At 46.9% G+C, this 20,496-nt stretch overlaps 1 protein-coding gene across 1 annotated transcript; it reads right to left on the bottom strand.

The window, feature by feature from the left end:
• Positions 1-9,430: 9,430 nt before the first annotated feature.
• Positions 9,431-18,193, bottom strand: LOC136168810 (pregnancy-associated glycoprotein 2-like). The gene is made up of 9 exons (XM_065936506.1): positions 18,141-18,193; positions 17,002-17,152; positions 15,824-15,941; positions 15,611-15,729; positions 14,094-14,287; positions 13,060-13,176; positions 11,460-11,604; positions 11,273-11,365; positions 9,431-9,583 (listed from the first exon to the last, which is right to left on the bottom strand). Exons 1-9 carry the CDS (start codon positions 18,191-18,193, stop codon positions 9,431-9,433), a joined length of 1,143 nt encoding a protein of 380 aa, XP_065792578.1.
• Between the last annotated feature and the right edge of the window lie 2,303 nt (positions 18,194-20,496).

Genomic DNA, 20,496 nt, shown 5'->3' with positions numbered 1-20,496 from the left:
AGGTAATTTGGTTGAAATTTTGGTTGGGGGCTTCTCTGGTGGTTCAGATGGTAGAGAAGCTTCCTGCAGAGAAGAAGCTTCCAGGAGACCTGGATTCAGTTCCTGGGTCAGGAAGATCCCCTGGAGAAGAAAATGGCAATCTACTCCAGTATTCTTGCCTGGAGAAGTCCATGGACAGAGGAGCCTGGTGGGCTACAGTCCATGGGGTCACAAAGAGTTGGACATGACTGAGTGACTAACACACACTTAGTTGACATAGGGTCTTAATGGTGGGGCCCTCGGATTTGATTAGCACCTTTACTGGGAGATCCACCTGAGAGCTTCCTCAATCTCTTCTTCCCTCTCTGTCTTTCATTCTCTCTGTCTCTGCCTCCCTCCTTACCTCCTGCCCCATCCACCACCATGTGTGAGGACACAGTAATATGAGAACTGTCTGTGAGCCAAGAAGAAAGGTCCTAAGAATGCAGTTGGCCAGCACCTTGATCTTGGACATGTAGCCTCCTGGCTACGACAGACTAACAGAGTATTGCTGTAGTTCTTGATGCTGCGTGAAGAAATACAGGGTTCTTGTTACTATTCTTTTTTATTTTGTGATGTTTGAAATCTTTTTGTAATCAGCAGTTTACAGATCGTTCACTTTGAAGTTTCTGTCTTCAGTAATACCTAGAGGACCCAAGACAAGCAGACTTGGGGCAGGCCCCCGATGGTTGAATGGCTGGAGACGTAGGCGCTCACACTCCAGCTGTTCTCCTGTCATATGATCACCGTCCACCCCTGCCCTCCTCCCCTACTGCTAAGCTGCTTGGTCATCCAGTTGGGACTTTGATGAGCCAGCTCAGGGCCTGGAGGTAGGAGGAGTGAGGATACTTTTAGAAAGAATGGACTGGGCATCCTCTCCCCAGTTTCCTCTCTTTAGGGCCATCTACAGGTGAGGGAGAGGGCCTGGGTAGGGAGGGAGCCAAGGAGTGGAGCTGCAGGGATATTTGGAAGGGAAGAGGAATTCACAACCCAGTAACCAAGAGGAGGTCTGCTTGCTCAGGACCCAGGAGGGAAGGAAGAGGCACTGGGAAAAGAATGGTGCCTACCAGAGGGCCAGACCCACCTGAGTCTTCTGGTTAACCTTGCTGGAGGTCACATCCTTCCTGCTGGAATTCCTGCTCTGGACATGGAAGGGATAGAGCTAACTTCACTGCTAATGAATCATGGGGAGAGGGACAGCTTCTCCCAGGAGCCCTTTGATTCCACTCTAACTGTGGGCATCATCCCAGACTGGACAGTAAAATGGCAGGTCATCCAAAGATTTAAAATAATTCCTAATTTATCTAAGTGTCATGGCATGTATTGTACCCAGAGTTCCTTTATGAGAGGTGATTCATCAGCCTATCTTGGGTTTCTGCTGAGGAATCGAAACCTTCCCAGTTGGTAACTTCTTCTGTTGGTAACTTCTGATCTCATCTGACAGAACCTGGGTGGCAAAAACTTTAGTGGGCAAGGCCCTAAGATCCTCCATCTCACAGCAGCTGTGTGCCAACTGGTCTGTCACGCCCTGTTCTGAGTCCGTCATCACCAGACACTGCCAGGGGGTCATGGCCCCCTGACGACCAGATGTGGCCTCCAAGTCCTCGGCAACATGTAGCTCTCAGCCACTTGTCCACTGATTGGTACTGAGCTTCAGTCTGGAACAAGAGTTCTGGAGCAAGTCCAGTCCCCCTCATCCAAATGATCAGGAAACTGAACCTTGGGGTGTATGACTCACCCAAAGGCTGCAGGTAAGTTAGTGAAGCACAGGGACCCAGAGCCTCTGGTTCTCAGGCTGGGAGAGTCTGAGAAGGGAAAGATCAGAGAAAGTTCAATTGTGTCCACTGCTGGGCAACTCTCAGAGGTCTGAAGGTGCCAGAGTGGAAGTCTTTTTCCCTTGCCCCTCAAGTCCAGCTCAGCTTTTATCAGCAGACCTACTGTCTTATAGTAGCAGGAAAGCCATACTGGGAGCTGGGTCTGCTGGGTTCCAGGCACAGTGGGGGCAGCCCCAGCTGGACTGGCCCCAGGAGGTACTTCCAGGCGTTGCTGGACTCACGGCCAGTTCATCAGCCCCAGATCTCCTCCTCTTGGTTCACACAACACAGACTCTTGGCAGACTGGGTAACACAGACCTTCTTTCACAGTGAGGAGCACTTTTCCTGCTCAGCTCTCCAGCATCTTAAGATGCAGTGTCTTACTCTTTTGCAGGGAACCCCTGGCTGAGTGAGGTTGGTGGGGCTAAGACAAGCCTGGATGCAAAGGATGTGTTCCCTCCTGGATGTTCAAAAAAGAGCTTGTAGCTTTGAAGTCCTTGAGAAAAGATGCAACCAGTCATGTTCTTTGGGGACTTTGTTTTATGGATCTGGTTGGGGGAAAAAGACAGACACCAGGGCAAGGTCGGGCATCCCTGTGTCCAAAGTACTTGTGAACAGACTTCCAGCCACCAGACTACAGGGTCAGGTGCTGATGCTGACCTCAGGCCACCTTTGGAGAAGGAGTAGAGGAAGGAGATTTTGCCCAGAGAGCAGAGTGGCCGGGGGCCACGGGATCACACAGGGCAAGATGAGACAAGAGCGATTGTTTGTTTCTTTGCTCTATGTGTTCCCTGGAGTTTCCACCCCTGAGGACAAGCATACAGAGATGGTCAGTCCCTGGTGGTTCCCCTGGTAATAACTATCTTGTCTACATGGCCTCAAGGCCCAGAGCCAACTCAGCCCTGTGTCTGCTCCAGGGTTTCTCTTCTGGGGAGGATGAGATGGCTCATTGCTGGTATCTCACTAGTGAAGTATGTGATGAGGTCAGGGTGGGTGACGTGTGGCTGAGTTCCAAGTGTGGAAGGAAGATTCGAGGTGGAAAAGTAGCCATTTATGAACCTTGGTTACCTTGGGCCTTTGCAGTGGCTATTTCCCCTTCTGTAATGTTCTTCTCCCAGCTCTTTCCATGGCTGGTTCCTTCTCAATATTCAACATCATCTCCAATGTCTTCCCCCTCAGGGAAGCCTTCCCTTGCCACTCCACTGTCCTAAGCACAGGGCCTGATTCACTCAAGGAGATCTTAGACACTGATTGCATCTCCCTACGTGCTTTTCATGAGCATCTTGAGAGCTTGAGATTGTCCCCAATTTACAGATGAGGAAACTGATATGAGAGTGGTTAAGCATCCCCTGGAGGCCATAGGGCCTGTGAGTCATAGATCCAAGGTTTGAATCCAGGTTTGTCTGACTGCTATTTCCAGCTGGTCCTAGTCCTGGGCTTGGGGGACCAGCCAGTGATGCAGAGAAGACAAGAGGATAGGGGAGAGAAGGGGAAACTGAGGAAGGATCTCATCTGTTAGGATATTCATTCTTTCAGTGAATACTTCTTCAAAGTGCTCAAAGCCTAACATGAAAATGCTCCCTGCATAGACGGAGTCTGGAGTGCAGGACCACCAATCAGACTGTGCCCACAATTCAGACACTGTGCCCAGGGGGAAGAGGGCCTGAAGCCCAGTTCGTAACCTTTTTCCATGAACCTGTTCCCTCCAGAGCTTGTATGCTTGGAGTGCCAGCTTTTCCTATGTGGACAACAAGGGGCTTGTAGTCCAGGAATCCAAATGTCAGAAAAGAAATGTGAGCAGCCTGTAGTGGAGACATGGGAAGTTGAAGTCCTGGGAAGCTGAAGCCTAATGTTGCCTTTGATAGCTTGCGGTGAAAGGTGCCACCAGATTCATGGTCTCCGAAGGAGAAGATTTAACTCCAGGACCAAAGACAGTCTCAGTCGCTCAGACCTTTGTGTACATTTTTATTAAAAGTGGACGTGACAGAAAAAGCTTCTGACAGACAACATCAGAAGGGGGCAGGAGAGTACCCGCCTCACTAGTTTATTAAGCGGGGTCTTATATACTTCTCCTGGTGGCTCAGATGGTAAAGAATCCGCCTGCAATGCAGGAGACCTGGGTTTGATCGCTGGGTCGGGAAGATCTCCTGGAGAAGGAAATGGCAACATACTCCAGTATTCTTGCCTGGAAAATCCCATGGATGGAGGAGCCTGGCAGATTACAGTCCATGGCGTGACAGCAAGTAGGACATGCCTGAGCAGCTTCACTCACTCACTGTATACTTCTCAACTGGTTACTGAGAATAGATAACAAGAATACCTCAAGGTTGTAAGAGTTCCACCAGACCCTTTCCCAAGGCATACACCTTGAGATAACTTTGGCACAAGATTAACCAGGGAGACAGGCTTCAAGGCTGGTCTCTGGGAGAGATATACTGTTGGCTGTGTAATCAGGGGGACAAGTCTTGAGAAATTGGTTTCCAGGCAAGATATGTTACAAATATGATCATTAACACAGAGCCTAAGAAAAGCATTTCCGTGAGTAAGACTTTGTGCTCTGGGATCTTTAGTTACAGACCTAAAGAAAGATCAGTTCTCAGGCAAGATACATTGTTACACAATGTATCTTTAAGGAAAGCATGGGCGTGAATGTTCACCTCCTTCTCAAGGGGCCCTAAGCTTTAACTCTCTCACCTTGGGTGAAACGTTTGGAAGGCTTCCTGGTGGAGGTGGCTACTGAGCTGTGTCTCCATGGATAAGACACTGCTGAGTGAGTGTGGGCAGAGGGAATGCCTATCAAAGAGGGCAGCACTGGCACCCTACTGAACTCCTGGGATTGTCAGTCGCTTGGGAAGCTTAGCCCTAAGGGATACATTATGTCAATCAGTCTGGGCAGGATGGGTGGTACAAAGAATGCACAGTTTAAAAATAGGAAATTGGGACTTCTCTGGCCATCCAGTAGTTAAGACTCTGAACTTTGACAGCTGGAGAAATGGGTTCGATCCTGGTCACAGACTAAGATTCTGCATGCCAAGTGGCGGGTCCCCAAAGTGAAATCTTTCTGTCATCACAAGTTGCCTGGGACTCTGACTGGAGACTTCTCCTGGAGATGCAGACTGTTGGAGGCTTCACCATCTGCAGTGTCCCTGGTTGCTGTGGCAGGGGGTAGGGCATGTGCCAATGTATGTACTGACTATTGTGAATGAAAAGTGTGGCCTGCCATATCAGTAAACCAAGGATGTTACAGCCATCCAGCTATCACATAGTTGCCTATAAAGGTCAGCCCAGAAGAAATTCAGGATGGCAAAGGATGCCCTCCATCAAGCCTTCAGCTACTGAAGCCACCTGCCTCCCCACCAGCTGTGTATCTAGAGGGGCCTCAGGATGAGATGAAAATGAATACACTCCCTGGACAGCTAAGGGGCATATCAAAGAAATGATTTCAATGAACCCAGGCTCTTGCATCTTCCCATATATTGAAAAATCCTTCAATTCCCTAATCTGAGATATTTGACCTTCTTGAATGAACAGCAATCTTTTACTGCTCTAACTATCTTGTTTTTGTTGCAAAAACTCCTCTATATCCTGCCTCCTCCTTTACCTCTTCAGATAAATCCCTTAGAGCTGTCTGAGAAGATGCTCCTGGGCTTGAAATCCTCAGAAAATTTGCCAAATAAAACAGAATTGTCAACTTTTGGGTTGTGCCTTTTTTTCCCCCCTCCTGAACACTATCAAAGCATTTGCCAGGAGTGAGCTGTGTCACTGCTACCTGCTTTATATAACAAGCCACAGGGCTACAGTGAATTATGAGGGAGTATGGATGTGTAATACAGCCTGAATTTAGGACAAAGACTTGAAAATCTGGACCACAGCACTAATGATACACAGGCCCATGTAGAAGACCACCTCCCAGGCTTGGCAGTCAAGCCTAATTTCAAGAGTATGGGATTTGTGCTGTGTATGATGGAGATCTCAAAGATTTTAGACTGTGCAAATGGAGGAAAAGAATGAAAAGTGAAGACTAGACAGCAACAAATAGAAGAGATGAAAAATGTTAAGAAGAAGGAAGTACATTAAGAGAACCTGGGAGTTCTAGAAACCAGGTGGGGAAGACTTTGGACACTGAGTGAAGGTCATGACCACTAGCTTGCAACCCTCCATCTGGCTGGGAAGTGGGAATGTGGGCAGATATTTTGGAAGCTTGTTTATGTAAGGCATAGTTCCGGCGAGGCAGAAAAGGAAAGACGACCTCAACAGAAGTAGGTTACCTTTATTCAGGCAAGGAGGGGCGATAGTCGGCCAAACGACAAGGCTGAGCGCTGAAAGGGATCAGGGAGGCTTCATACTTATAGGAAGGTTTGTGGAAGCGATAAGGGAAACGTCAATCAAGTGGGATATTTTGAGTATTCTTTTGTTGAGATGACATTTGTAGCTGGGCAGGGGGTGATAAGTCTTCTGGGCGGGTGTAGGGGGTGGAAGGTTTCTGGACAGGGGGTGATAAGTCCCAGATAGATGCAACTGGCCTGGAGCATCAGGATGGAACTAAAGTTATGCTTTGTTTTCTCTGAAGTTAGATGATTCAGCAAGGGGCCTTTGAGACTGTAGTTCTCTTTTCTAGGCCCAAAAGACTCCTTCAGTTTACACTGGAGAATCAAGATTTTGGTGGGGGCATAAGGACCAACCTTCAAGTCTCTAAAAGTTTTTCACAAAAAAGGGACTCACTCTCTGGTGAATTTTCAGAGTAGAATGTGGACAAAAGTAAACGGAGGGAAGTCAGATTTAACTTTAATTTGGTAACAACTTCTGTTGTTAACCATTATTATTTGAACTGTACCAAGCACCCTGGTCCCCCTTATGTTTGTGGACCTTTGTTCAGATTGGTCTGGAGCCTGTTTCAGAAAGCCACATCCTTTGCTGTCTTCTAGGACCTGTTCTTTCAGAGTTTTCCCATATGTGCCTAACTGAGAGCCTGTCAGGGTTGTCAGGCAGAACTTTACAGTAACAGATTTTCAAAAGGTGTGAGAGTGCATGAATTGGTGCTACCTATGGCTGGTCTGGTGGTTTTTCTAGCACCTCCAGAAACTTTTGTGTTTGCTTCTTGTTAAACTCTTACAACCACCCCATGAGGTTGGTAGAGTTAGTCCCTTGTTACCAAGAAGAAAAGAATTAAGAGGCTGAATAATTTGCCCAAGGTCACATAGCTAGTAAAAGTCAAGCTGGGATTTAAATGAAGAATATTGGACTCTCAAGCCCTGAACTGTTTCCACTGCCTTTGACACTGTTTTAACTATTTAGCACCGGGGGCCTCATGAAGGTGAGAGGGTAACAGGCAGGAAGGCCAGGGGTCTCCAAATGGAAGAAATAGGCTGCAAGTGCCAGGCATTTTTATCTCTCTTAAAAGGCAGGAGGAAACAAACTAGATATATTTTTTTCCTTCTCTATACAAATTTAAAAGGAGGTTTCTCTTAAAATGCTGTGTTGCCATGACACCTGGTTTCACCTGAAGCTAACTATTCTCAAAAGCTTGAGATAACCAGTACATTTTTTCTTATGAAAATGTTTGTCTTAAGCTATGTTAATGTACCCCAGACTCTGTCTTCAAGTTGGTTCCGCCAAATGGCTCAAACTGCTTGACAAACCAGTATGTTATACTCAGATATTGTTCCCCTAATCTATGTAAATGAAACTATTTGTATGGTAATCTGCCCTTCTACAAGATTCAGGTCAATTGTTTTATGGCCTAGGATGAACCATCTGGTGCCATTCTGAGTTTTAAGACATTCCTTTCTTTTCATTAATAGACTGCGAGTGACTATATAACATCCAGCTGAAGATTAGCAGGGGGGTACTCTTTCTGCCCTCTTCTGATGCCTATGTCAGAAGCTTTCTCTATCTCCTTTATACTTTAATAAACCTTTATTACACAAAAGCTCTGAGCTATCCAACCTCGTCTCTGGCCAAGGATTGAATTCGTCTCCTCCGGAGGCCAAGAATCCCAGCGTCTTATCATTCAGCAACAACCTTTCAAAGGCATCTTCAACTCTAATCCCAACTCCAGAATATCCGTAGAAAGAAACCTAAGAAAGTCTCTCTTCTGGAGCATACAAGCCAACTTTTTGGATTGTTGAGGCAGGTCAATTCGATAGTGCTTTGGGCCAAGTGAGACGTGCGTGATGGGTGGTTTGCTTTTGGCATATGTTGTGGGGAGTTAGGTGACTGAATGTCTGGTTACTTGACTGTGTGGCTGGAATCATCCTGGGAAAAGAAACTTGATCAGGTCAACATGTATTTCCTCATTAAGCAGCAAGCTTAGAGAGGTTTCTAAGACAACCGCAGATGTTTTTGTCACAAGGGGAGAAATGGGTCCAGTACCATATAACCCTCAGAGATTGAACTGTGCAGGCTGCCATGGCAAAAGCTTCTTGTGCTACCCTAGGAGATGTGGGAGACTGAGAAGTCAAAAGCCTTTACAACTCTCTTTGCAGTGTGATTTCAGGCTTGAAGTAGTTGGCAAGGACAGGTTGGCTGGTAAGGGTGAGGAGGGGAGTAATCAGAGCCAGTGCTTTAGCTCCTTGTGGAGCCGGGAAAACAGAAGCCCGTTATGTTTCAGAAGTACCAGTTATTTGCTTGACTCAGTACTAAGCCCCGTGGTTGTCAGGAGTCCCCTGAAATCATCAGATTGTCCACCAGGAGGCAGAATAATTAATATTTGTTCGCTGCTCATTCAGGCCACTTGCCGATCCCATGCACACAGGCAATCCCCAGGTGGGATTATCATCATGATACCCATTTTCTGGATGAGGAAACTGAGGTTATGGGACATGATCAAGGTTACACAGGCAAAGAGCTGAGAAGGCAAAGTGCATACCCAAGGCATAAGTCCCCAAATAATGTCTTTCTCCTCGGTACCTGATGGGGGGTGAGGGGGTGGGGCAATGGGGGCGGGACAGGGCCACATGATCAAGTAAAGCCACAGTACCGCTTGCCTTCCCAGGTTGGTTGGTCCAGCCTGGATATATGACCTAAGGTGGACCAATCAGAGCCCTCTGTGATAACTAGATTTTTCAGAACTTCTTTCCTTCTGGGTTAGATACTTTATGGATACAGAACCCTGTGGCAGGCACCTTCAGACTCCCTCACTAGGTGTAGTAGCCTGAGGGAAAAAAGTTTTCAGACTTAGATTATCAAAAATGAAAGAATGGAAAGACCAAGGGAGAGAAAGAGTGAGCTTGATGGCTTCTGATTTCTTGGATCCAATCACTGATCTTTGGATTTACTCTGATTCCTGCGTCCCAGAGCCCCAGGGTCCTTCCAATTTGTCTCCTTTTTCCTTGAAGCCAGTTGGAATTGGACTCCTCTCACTTGTGATTCAGACTTGATTCTAGATCCTGCCTGGTTATGATGCACCTCCCCGACCCCAAAGAGAGGCACCCATTCATATCAGCACCATTGAGATGAAATGCTTTATTCTTTACTGAGAATAGGACTTTGCAGAGCAGTAAACACAGTTTTATCAGCACCCTTGGGCCGGAATGCCCTTGGTGTGAGTGAGTGTGTGTTTGGAGTGGGCCTGATTGATTCCTGAAGCAGCCCAGCATTTACACTGCAGGAGCCAGGCCAATCCTGTTGTTTTTCCAATCGAAAACAGAGAAATACAACCTCAGGAAGATATCACCCAGGACCCAGGTCTCTGACCCTTTAATGCCTTCTGGGATTCCTAGAATGTGGGTAAAGCAGGCGTGCTCAGAAACCTGGGGGAGACAAAAATACACACCAGTCAGCCTGCGCCCTTACCTGTCACTGCCCTCGACATCCAGAGCTGGCAGTTTCTTGCCTTTGTTGAGAATCAAGTGGGTCTCTCCACAGCTCTCTGCAGGTGCAGAAATGGGGGCCCATCCCAGAACAAGAGGGCTCAGGTAGAGTGGTTTTCTTAAGGAAAGGGGCAGAAGGAGGGGAGAATTGGGGCTTTGGGTCAACAAATGCAAACTAATATACAGAGGGTGGATAAGCAACAAAGTATTACTGTATAGTACAAGGAGCTATATTCAGTATCCTATGATAAACCACAGTGGGTAAGAATATGAAAAAAATGTAAATATATGCATGTAACTGAGTGAATTTGCTGCATAGCAAAAGCTAACACAACATTGTAAATCAACTATATTTCAATAAAATTTGTGAGAAAAACAAAGAACAAAAATGGCTGGTAATTCCCCTCATTCTCTACGGCTTCATTCCTTCCCACCCCTGCTCTTTGTCTTTTCTGGAGAGAATGCCTGATCTTCTCCCCCTTCCCCACAACTGTTTTCTTCTTTTTAAAATTTCTATTTTGTATGGCAGTATAGTCGATTAACAATACTGTGATAGTTTCAGGTAGACAGCAAATGGACTCAGGCACACACATACAGATGTCCTTTCTCCTCCAAAATCCCCTCCCATCCAGGCTGCCACACCACACTGGGCAGAGCTGCATAGGTGCTACACAGTAAGTCATTGTTGGTTACCCATTTTAAATAGCAGTGCCCACAACTGGTTCTTTATACCATGCTCAGGCCCTCTAGGAAGCCTCCCTGGCCACTCCAGGCTGGGTTGGATGACTTACTATGGTGCTCCTCTGGTGTCACCCTCACCCACTAATCTGACCCAGCACTCCTTTGCAGATCCCACAAGGGGAAGGTGCATTTACATGGAATCAGTGTATATTTGCCTGTACCCAAGCGGGCCTCCTCATGCCTCCATGACGCTGGGCTTTAGAATTCCTGAAATTCCCTCTTTTCCTCAAAGCCTTCTTTGGCCCATCAGCCTGCTTTGAGCTCCCATAGGGAGCTGACATGAAGCCTCCACTGTGTGCTGGGGATTTGCAGTCACTGTGCTCCTTTACTTACCTTAGCATCCAACCTCCCCACAGAAGGGTTGGTACCCCAACTCACAGAGGGGGCACTGCGGCTTAGCAAGGGGAAATTGTAGCAAGGACCGGGGTAACTATATAATTTATCATCTAAACCAGGACACTTTTGAGAAGGAAAGGGAGACTAGGGTGGAACAGCACACTGGGACTGTCCTCAGTCACTCCCTGCCTTTGTCACATGTCCTATTTCAGGGATTGCTAGAACTGACTTTCCTTATTCATGCACCTGAGGGTTCTGGTTGCACCGAAGTTCTCTGAGGGCAGAGGCCCTTAGTGTTCCCCTCTCCTTGTGCCCCTCACCAGGCCGGGATGCCGTGGTGTCTCCACATTTTTATCAGGAGGATGGGTGTCCCATACTGTCCATTATGCTCAAGTGGATGATTTTGTGGGAGGCAGTGGCCCAACCACAGGGGCTCAGCAGCATCTGCAATGGTGTGGCTTGACCTGCAGAGGGTGCCCTCCTCCCGGCAGCAGCCCAAGGGTTCCTGCAAGTTCCACATCTGAGAACCAGCCCCCAGGATTGGCCCCTCACCTTCTCCATGTAAGCTTGAGCAGGCACAGGGTAGTCAATTCCATTGATGGTGAAGACGATAGGAGGCAACGTACTGGTGAGATTACATGGAATCTGAATACGTTAGAGGAATAGGGAGAGAGGTTGACATCAGCTGATCCTTGGGGTGTGGAGAGCCAGAGAGGGACCCTGTGGCCTGACCCCTCACCTTGCTATCCTCACTGGGCTTGGGCTGAAGGAACCCGTCGATTTTGGTGACTGCATCACTTGGGCCTATCAGCATCGTCGTCCCAGTGTCCACAAGGGCTTGACATCCGCAGGAACAAGCAACCACCGTCCCGTTAATGGAGATGCTGGGAGACAGTGGAACAAAGCAGGCACCAGGGTCACTATGTAGCCTCCCCTACAACTGCTGCCTCCCTGAAAGTCTCCTGAACAGTCGGGGCTTCAGCTCTTGCCCTGACTCTGACTTCCTTTGCTCTGGTCATGTCACCTTCTTTGACATCCTTGCACTTCTTGATGCACCAAGGTCTTTCATGCCTCAGGGCCTGGGCATGTACCATCACCCTTCCCACACAACAACCATGCCCTCTGTTGCGTTAATTTGTCCTCATCTTCCAGGTTTAGGCTTAACTGTCACTTTGTCAGGGAATCTTCCCACCAGACTAGATCAGGTTCCTGTCTTGCTCACTCTCTGTAGACTCTTCCTTGTGTCTAGCAAGTACCAAAGTGGTAATTCACTATGTATGTGACTCGTTTCATGTATGACTGCTTTACTAGATGAGAAGGCAAGTTTGACCCCAGTGCCTCTCAGCACACAGCAGATGCCCAATGTATTTTTTTTTTAATTAATGAATTAAGAAATGAATGAGGAACAGTCAGAAACCTGTGTCTGGTGTTGACCATTAATAGTTCAACCCACACAGAGAAGATGGAGGTTCTCTGGGGAAGCAGATGTTCAGAGAGGGAGTGAGGGAGATACAGGCTCCCCGGGAGATGTTGTCTCCTAGCAACACCTCACCTGGCTCAGACTGAGGCTGTGGCTAGAGGATGCCCAAGCTAGCTCATGGGATGCAAAAGGGCACATCAGCTTTGTCTGAGGGTATCACACAGAATGCCATTGATTATTGCCCATTGTTTTCAGGCCACACCTGGATCCCAGCTTCCTGATTCTCTCTGTCACAACCTCTCCCCATTGAAACCAACCTGTCTCCACTGCTGAGTAGCTTCTTTCTGAGGAGGCCAGGTTTCTGAGTTTGTCTAGGACTTGCCGTGTTTTTCAAGTGGCAGTTCTGTGTGCTAAGAAGTCCCGCCTGCCTGGTAGCCCTGGGCATTTGGACATCTTAACACAACCCTGTTCAGGCTGGTGAGATTCTCCCTGATCAACTTTTTATCACAGTGTAGGGCCCTAAAGCATGCTCCCCGCCTCACAGTGCAGCAGGTGCTCTCCTCCCTCCGCCCCGCAGCTGCACAGGCCTGTCTGGACCCTTTCAGGACCCTGGTCAGAGACCTGGTCAGGAGGCCTGGGGTGATTTTTAAACCCATGGATGGTCTCTGTATCTGTGTTTGCTTGTTTGTGGGTGTGTCTATATGTCTCCCTCTGTCTGTGTGTGTGTCTGTTTGTGTGTATCTGTGGGCCTCTGTGTGTTTATATGTGTTTCCATATGTGTTTTAATGTGTGTCTTTTTGGGTGGATCGTATGTCTGTGTGTGACTGTGTGCCTGTGCGTGTACTTCTGTGTGTCTGCATGTGTCTGTGTGCACACGTGGAAGCACCACGTGGGGTGGTCCTCAGAGGGAGAGGCTTACCGGTCCATGGCGATCTGCCAGAAGCCGGGTTTTGACACTGGTACCCAGTTGAGCTCTCCCTTGTGGTAGGAGTGGTCCACCCCACCAAACATCACCACGCTGCCGCTCTCTTTCTGGCTGTTGAGAGAAGGAAAGAGGGGAGCACCATGAGGACAGTAACACCAGGAACTATTTGAGGGCTGTGCTTACCCAGCCATCAGAGGCACTACTGTGGTCCCCATTTACAGATGCAGAAATTGAGGCTCAGAGGGATTGAGTACCTGACTCAGGCCTGTCACCGTCTAATGAGTGCCACTGAAGAGGCTGGAATCTGAGCAACTTGGCTTTGGCCACCAGCTTTCTGAGGAGGGCCTGGTCCCCTCCAGTGACCTGAGTTCTTACAGACACATTCAGAGGAACCATGCTGGAGGGGTCTAGCACCCCTCCTTGTTTTGCCTGTCATTTTTTCAGAAAAACCAAGGCCCCATGGTGGTAAGGACTCGGGTTCAGGGTCAACCAGGTTTGGCTTCACCTGCCTGTGACTTGTGCAGTCCATGAAGCCGCCCACTCAGCAGGGCCCCACCTCTGCTCTCCCTGCCTTGAAATTCCTAGTATGTTTTGAAGAAGGGGTCTCACATGTTTATTTTGCACTGACTCCATGCAAATTCTGTCACTGGTCCTGGGATCCTGGTGAACTGTTAGTGAGGAAGGAAACATTCTCGCCATCCTTCACCTATCTTCCATATCAAATCCACCAGCAAACCAAGTTACTTGTTTCTCCAACCCGTTTCCTGACACCTTCTATTGCTCTTCTTCTTCCCTGAGCCCTTCTGGACCAAATTGTTCCCCTTGAGCCCACTGTGAGCATAGCTGTGTTCCAAAAACTTTTATTGACAAAAACAAGTGATGGGGCCAGGCGGGTCCCTGGTGCAGCATTTCTCCTCGGATAGACTGTCTCTCAGGAATATTCTGGATCAGGTTGTCTATAACTTTTCATGCAACTGAAAGAATCTGACAGTTAACTTGGAGACACAGCTTATCCAGCTCAGACTTACGTGGTCAAGTAGAAGGCAAAGACAGGCTCAGAAGTGACTCCTTGTTTCTTCAGGTTGTCTAAGATGGGGATGGTTCCTTTAGCTAACTTAGGGAAGCCCAAGCCCAGGATGCCATCAACAGGTTTGGATACTATGAGTCTTTCGTACTCCTTGGCAAGGCCAAATGTCTGGTTCATGATGACAAGGTTCCCGATCTGTGGGAGAAGAGAGTGTTCTTATGTAAAGGCTTGGAAAGTGGGACTGGGAGGAGATGCCATTAGCACTGCAGAGAAGAACTGAGGCCTGACTATGTCCTGCATTGACTTCAGACTGTTAGGCTAAGCTGGGAGAGGAATGTGGGTTCCACTGGTGTGCGGATGTGGATTTTAACCAACACTAACTACTCCTGCAAACACCATCTGTGTGAGTCAAATTGGCCTCATGCCTTCTGTACAGATGGGGCAACCAAAGACTCAGGACAGGACCCAGTGGTTCCCACCTGAGGACAAAATGTATAGAGACAAGGGTAGCCTTCTCTTTGGCATCACTATGATCTGATGACAGAAATGGACCTAATTTATTCACTGTAATGTATTGAGGGTTCTACATCTGCCCAGAAGACCGAAGCCCATTATACAATGTTCTTGTATACAGGCATCGTTCTTATGAAAACTCTGCCTTGGAAACATGCTTTTGGAGAGGTTTGGGCCTATGTGTGTTTGTGTGTGTGTGTGTGTGTGTGTGTGTGTGTGAATGTGTGTGTGTGTGAAGGAGAGAGATAAAGAGTGAATGAGTGAGAGATAGAGAGGGAAAACAGTCAGGTACTTTGGAAGAGACAGGTCATAGGTTTTTTTAAAAATTTTTAAATTTTATTTATTTATTTTTTTTCAGGCCATAGTTTTTACTAGACTCTCAATGGTCCCCCAGACTGGGAACCCATTTATCAGGCCCCACCCACATATGTGGCTCCCTATTTCCCTGGGTGGATAACTAAAGCCCTGAACTGCCCCCAGTGGCCCCAGATCAGTTTTATCCTCTCCTGAAACACTCCACACCTGCTTGACTGGCCTGTCTGGCTAGCCCAGCTCCATTGCTTACCAGATGTGTGACTTTGGCAAGCTCCTTGCTCTCTGCACTTCAGTTCTCTTACCTCCCTGTATGATGGAGCTAATCACAGTATCTGCTATGTGGGGTTGTTGTAGGATTAAACAAGTTATTACCATGAATATGTCCAGCATAGTCTGAGAATAAATGTGGGTGCTTCTCCCCTTCTCTCCCTGCTTCCAGCAAAAAGAACCTTGAGCTGCTTATGGGCAAAGGAGCTGCAGGTCCACAGCCTAAGCCCCTCTCTGGGTTGGCCTTTCTGGGAGGCTGTGTGTCAGCAGGGGTGCTATTTCTCCAGGGACAGGTCTGAGGGGCAGACAGCCAGCCACTTAGGGACTTTCAGAAGGAAGGGCTTTATCTGGTCCCGTGTCTGTTTTGTGAGCAGTAGTCACTCTCAGAGCCTGCCCTGGCTCAGCTCCTTGTTTCCAACTTACCCGAACGGTGTCATAGCCAAGAACTCCCTTCATCCACGCAAGGCCGTAGGAGAGGTTGATAGACTTGTTCGAGGCGTGGAAGGTATTGGATGCCTCCGGGTTGAAGCGAATCATTGCAGCTGGAGACAAAAGAGATGAGCGTGTCAGGTGCCAAGGATGGAGAAGGAGGTGGGATGGGGAGTCCGGGATGGTCGGGACTGGGGTGGTACTTACAGCAGCTTGGACTGTGACAGTAGACTGAGGCAACCCATGTGACAGATGAGCCGGTGTCAAAGATGACCCGGAACTCTTGAGGAGGTGTTCCAATGGTGATGTTTCCAGTGTAGAAGAACTACAGGGGCCGGAGGATGGTGGTTAGGGCAGACCTGATTGCCTGGCCACCTCTGATTCCTGGAGTACTGACTCCTGCTGGGTTTTCCATGTCTCGAAAAATCACTTTCCAACCCTCCACCCCCACTCCCCACCTGTCCCCTATCTCACAACCTCTGCTCAGACTGGTGCATTCATTTGAGAAACACTCCAGTCTCCTCTTCATGACCAGCGTGAACACAGCCTTGTCCAGGTGGCCCTCCTGGAGGTCACCCTGGGCCACTTTCTCTAAATTGAGATCATGTCCTGTCAGTACCGTGCAGGTGGCCCTTTCATTTGACATCTATTTACTCTTTGCCTGTGTCTCAGGGTGGCCTTTGGCCTGCATATTCTAGAAGAAGACAGGAGATGTTTTTCAAATCGATAGCTATAGCTTTAGACTTTTATATGATACATGCTATGTGTGTGCTAAGGTGCTTCAGTCAGGTCCGACTCCTTGCAGCCCTATGGACCATAGCCTGCCAGGCTTCTCTGTCCATGAAATTCTTCAGGAAAGAATACTGGAGTGGGTTGCCATGCCCAAGACCCAAGGGATCTTCCCAACCCAGGGATCAAACCTGCATCTCTTATGTCTCCACTAGCCCCATGATTCAGTATGTTTTTTTTTTTTTTTTTTTACTGGTATCATTCTTGGATCTGCAAAGGTTGAACTTCCTCTGCCTGGGGTTTCATAGTTGATTTGCAGTTAGCTTTGCTTTTGATCAGACATAGTTCACCCTTCATTTGTAACTCAATGGATCACTTGGTTCAGAGATAGCAGTCTCCTTGAAACTAATGCCACAACTTTGACGCAGAAATGGATGTTTACCTCCACCTGGTCATTGTTTGACCCAGTAAACACAGACCAAGATTTGAGGATGAGAGTGTCTTCTCCTCTGGGAATGGGGTCCCTGTTACCCACTGACTCTGCCTCCTGCAGGCACCCCAGCCCCAACTTCCCACCTGAAAAGTCCAGATGAACCTCGGTGCTAGGTCAGAGCACCAGGGGGCGCTGTGGAGCACCATCCTTCCCAAATACTCACATCCTGCATGTTTTTCAAGGGGTGAGAAGTGAATTTTGGGTCACTGGCGGAATTCCGGGACAGTCTGTAAGCGTGTTTCTCCAGGAAATTTTTCAACACGTTTTTTTCTGGGAGAGTGTCTTGCATGGTCTTCATCTTTGTCAGCGGGATTCTTTCACCAAGCATGGGGATAAGGAAACCAAGAAGGGGCAACAGTCAGCGGTCTGTGTGATACTGTGACTGTCATACATGGCGTTGTAATGGCAGTGTATTTTCCATTTTTATGAGCAATTGAAGCTTCAGTTTCCTCAGTGGTAAAAGATAGAATGTAATAATCTCTACCCCACCTATATAGAATGTTTGGATATTAAGTGAAAGGAGGGATGTAATACACTTGATATATATGAAGTCTCAACAGTGACTTAGCATAGCTGTGGCCATCCTACTGTATCTTTCTCAAGAAACACAGGGAATAAGGTAGAAGTGGGTTTCTTATCCTCTTTTTTACAAGGGAGGAATTTGAAATGCAGGGAGTTTGTGACTTGGCTGTGGTCACACTGCTATTTAGAGGTATAACAGCCTAGAAGTAGTATTTCTGATCTTTCTCTGGGGGCTCAAGCAGAAGAGAGGAGTAAGGGAGGAAGCCAGGAGATGGGAGATAAATTAGGGAAATTAAGAAGCTAGAGAAGTAAGGAAGAATCAGAATAAAAAAAGAAATCAGAGCATTCTCCATGCACAGAGACATCCAGAGAGATGGAGAGATAGAGAGATAGACACAGAGATGATGACACAGACACGTATACCCAGAAATGGAGAGAGAGCAGAGAGAAGACCTAGAAACAAATGCAAGAAAAATGCTATTCCACAGGACCGCACCTACAGTTGCACAGGTTGTGCACTGAGCAATTCCAAGGAGTGCCATTTCCACATGTGTCATGCTGTGACTGTACCCCCAGAGTTGTGCAGTTCTGCAAGCCTACCCCAAGAACCTTGGACCCCGGCTGCCAATAGCAAGGTTCTTATCAAAAAGTGAAATTTGAACTGTAAGACTGTCAGGGAATGATTACATTCTCTTCAAACCCTGATGGGTAAAAGAATAAGTGAACTAGGAAAAAAATCCCAGAGAAAGAGATGATGCCACTTATAGTCCCCGTACTTACATGACTATGCACTCTGAGAAGGCCACCAGCCCAAGGAGCCCAAGCCACTTCATGGTTCTTTCAAGGGTCCAAAGTGCTCGGGAACAATTGAGCCCTTAGCATGCAGAGATGGCCAGGAGCTCCTAGCTATATATGCTCTGACCTGCTCGAATTGTCCCCTCTAGGCCACTAATGGGTCTGATAAGAAATACCAGTTGCTCCATAAAATCTTTACCTCCATCAGTGTCCAAGGGGAGTTGATTTGGAAAATTCTCAGAATACAGAGTTTCTACTGTAATCTCTTCCTTGTGGCTTGGCTGAAAAACCAAACTGAACTAAGAGTGGGGAGACTTTTGCCAATTTGGAGACAAAACACTGTTGCTGAGTGCTGTGCTAAGTCGTTTCAGTCAAGTCTGACTCTTTGTGACCCTATGCTAATAAGGTGATAAAAATAAATGCTAGGGGCCTAAATCCTAGAGATTTCTGAGCTCATGTGGTCTTCCTAGACATGTCATGAGATGTGCATTGCAGTCTTTAGTTGGAGAGGAGTTTGCTAGGAGGATAAGAGGTCAAATGACAAAATGAAGACTTCAGGGGCAGGCCAGCAACATATGAGTGACTTCAGTTAGTGGGACAGATAGCACAGATCAGAGGCACCTTTGATGCCAATCTGTATCAAAGAGCTAGACTAGAGCAGTGTTACAATTGCATGGTTTCATACTGGAAAAAAAATGTGATACATGCACCCACAAGATATTTTATGTCATCCAACAAACATATAAGGAGAATTCTGTGTGCTGGGGTCTGGGATAATGCTAGAAATTCAGAGTCAAATAACACTCCTGCGTGCATGCTCAGTCACTTCAATTGTGTCTGACCCTTTGTGACCTTATCGATTGAAGCCTACCAGGTTCCTCTGTCCATGGGATTCTCAAGGCAAGAATGCTGGAGTGGGTTGCCATGCCCTCCTCTAGGGATCTTCCTGACCCAGGGATCAAACCTGAGTCTCAGGCATTGGTGGGTGGAATCTTAACGGCTGAGACACCAAGGAAGACCAAATAAACCATATGCCCAAGCTTTTCACTGCAACTTTGTTTTTCAAAGCAAAAGATTCGAAAGTTATCAGAAATGACCATCTACAGGGTTGTGTGGAATAAGGCACAGAGTATCCCAATAACTGGATATAGATGGATGGAGGGAAGAGTGGAATGGATGAGGTGTTCAGGGTGCACTGGTTAGTTTTTTTTAAAAAGAGGAACCAGAGAAGGACTTAAGTTTGTCCTTTTCACAACACGTGTGTGTCTATTTTCAAAAAGAAAGAGTTGAATAAAAAGTCGAAAACTACTAAAGGAGGTAATTTATGGGTGAGGGGCAGGGACATAAGCAAGATTTTCCTTGTTTTATAATTTGACTTTGCAACCATGAAGACATATTACAGAATCAAAAAACAGATCGGTAAAAACATGTGTGGAAACTGAGAACAAACTAAAACGGATGAACCTTATTGTATCAAGTTGGTGACAAGCTGCTCAGAACAAAGCCCTGCAGTCTTAAAACTTGAATTGAAAGCACAAGTTTGTACCAACTAATTATTTTCCTTTATTTTTTTTAAGTTGATTTTTTTTTTAACAGAAAATCTTTACTTCATGGCTCTGATCACTGAAAAGCCCCAGAGGTAGCAACTTGGTAACAGTGACTATCCTTATGTCTAGCTTTTAAATACCACTTCCTTTAAATACCTTTAAATATCACTTTAAATACCTTTAAATACCACTTTCCACCAGCAAATCTGGAGATTCTTGTAGAGATGTGATTTCAGCGCTGGGAAAGCAATGCATAGTGTCAGCCTGGGAATCTTGAAGGACAAGACAGTTGAGGGCCCTGAAAGACCTGTAAAAGCTGGACAAAAATTTTAGGAATTCACATGAAGAGATAAAAGCTGGGACAATTTTAGCATCACATCAAATCGATTGAAATGAATTAAATATTTAAAAAGCCAGAAGTTCCAAATGCTAAGGGAGAGCATCTAACTTGTCACTGTGACAGATTCACCAACTCACCATTCTAAGCACTGAGAGAGGGAAATAATTTTCATTAATATTTATGCTATTTTTGTTTGTATGTAGCATATTTCACGTAACTACAAAGAGTTGAAAGAATGTTCTCTTTAATTGAAGAACACAGTGTATTACATTCAGAAGGAGTGGTTGAAACAGGAGACCACTGTTTTGCAATATCCTCATGAAAGAATGGATCTAGGCCAAGATCATCATTGGATGCTAAAACCATAAGATGAAAAGTCGGAGAGGAAGTTTATAATGGCTGCATGAGGTGATCAACATTGGGATCCACTGTAGCTCAGCATGTGTCAAAGTGG

The sequence above is a fragment of the Muntiacus reevesi genome, chromosome 5, assembly GCF_963930625.1.
Source record: "Muntiacus reevesi chromosome 5, mMunRee1.1, whole genome shotgun sequence".
In the NCBI taxonomy this organism is placed as follows: Eukaryota; Metazoa; Chordata; class Mammalia; order Artiodactyla; family Cervidae; genus Muntiacus; species Muntiacus reevesi.
This window is presented reverse-complemented; position numbering and strand designations above follow the sequence as displayed.

Coding starts and splice junctions, on each gene's coding strand:
- LOC136168810 (XM_065936506.1), bottom strand. CDS start 18,193: ATGAAGTGGCTTGGGCTCCTTGGGCTGGTGGCCTTCTCAGAGTGCATA. Junction 15,730..15,823: donor CTGTCACAGTCCAAGCTGCT/GTAAGTACCACC, acceptor TTTTGTCTCCAG/CTGCAATGATTCGCTTCAAC. Junction 13,177..14,093: donor TTTGCCTTCTACTTGACCAC/GTAAGTCTGAGC, acceptor TTCTCTCAACAG/CCAGAAAGAGAGCGGCAGCG.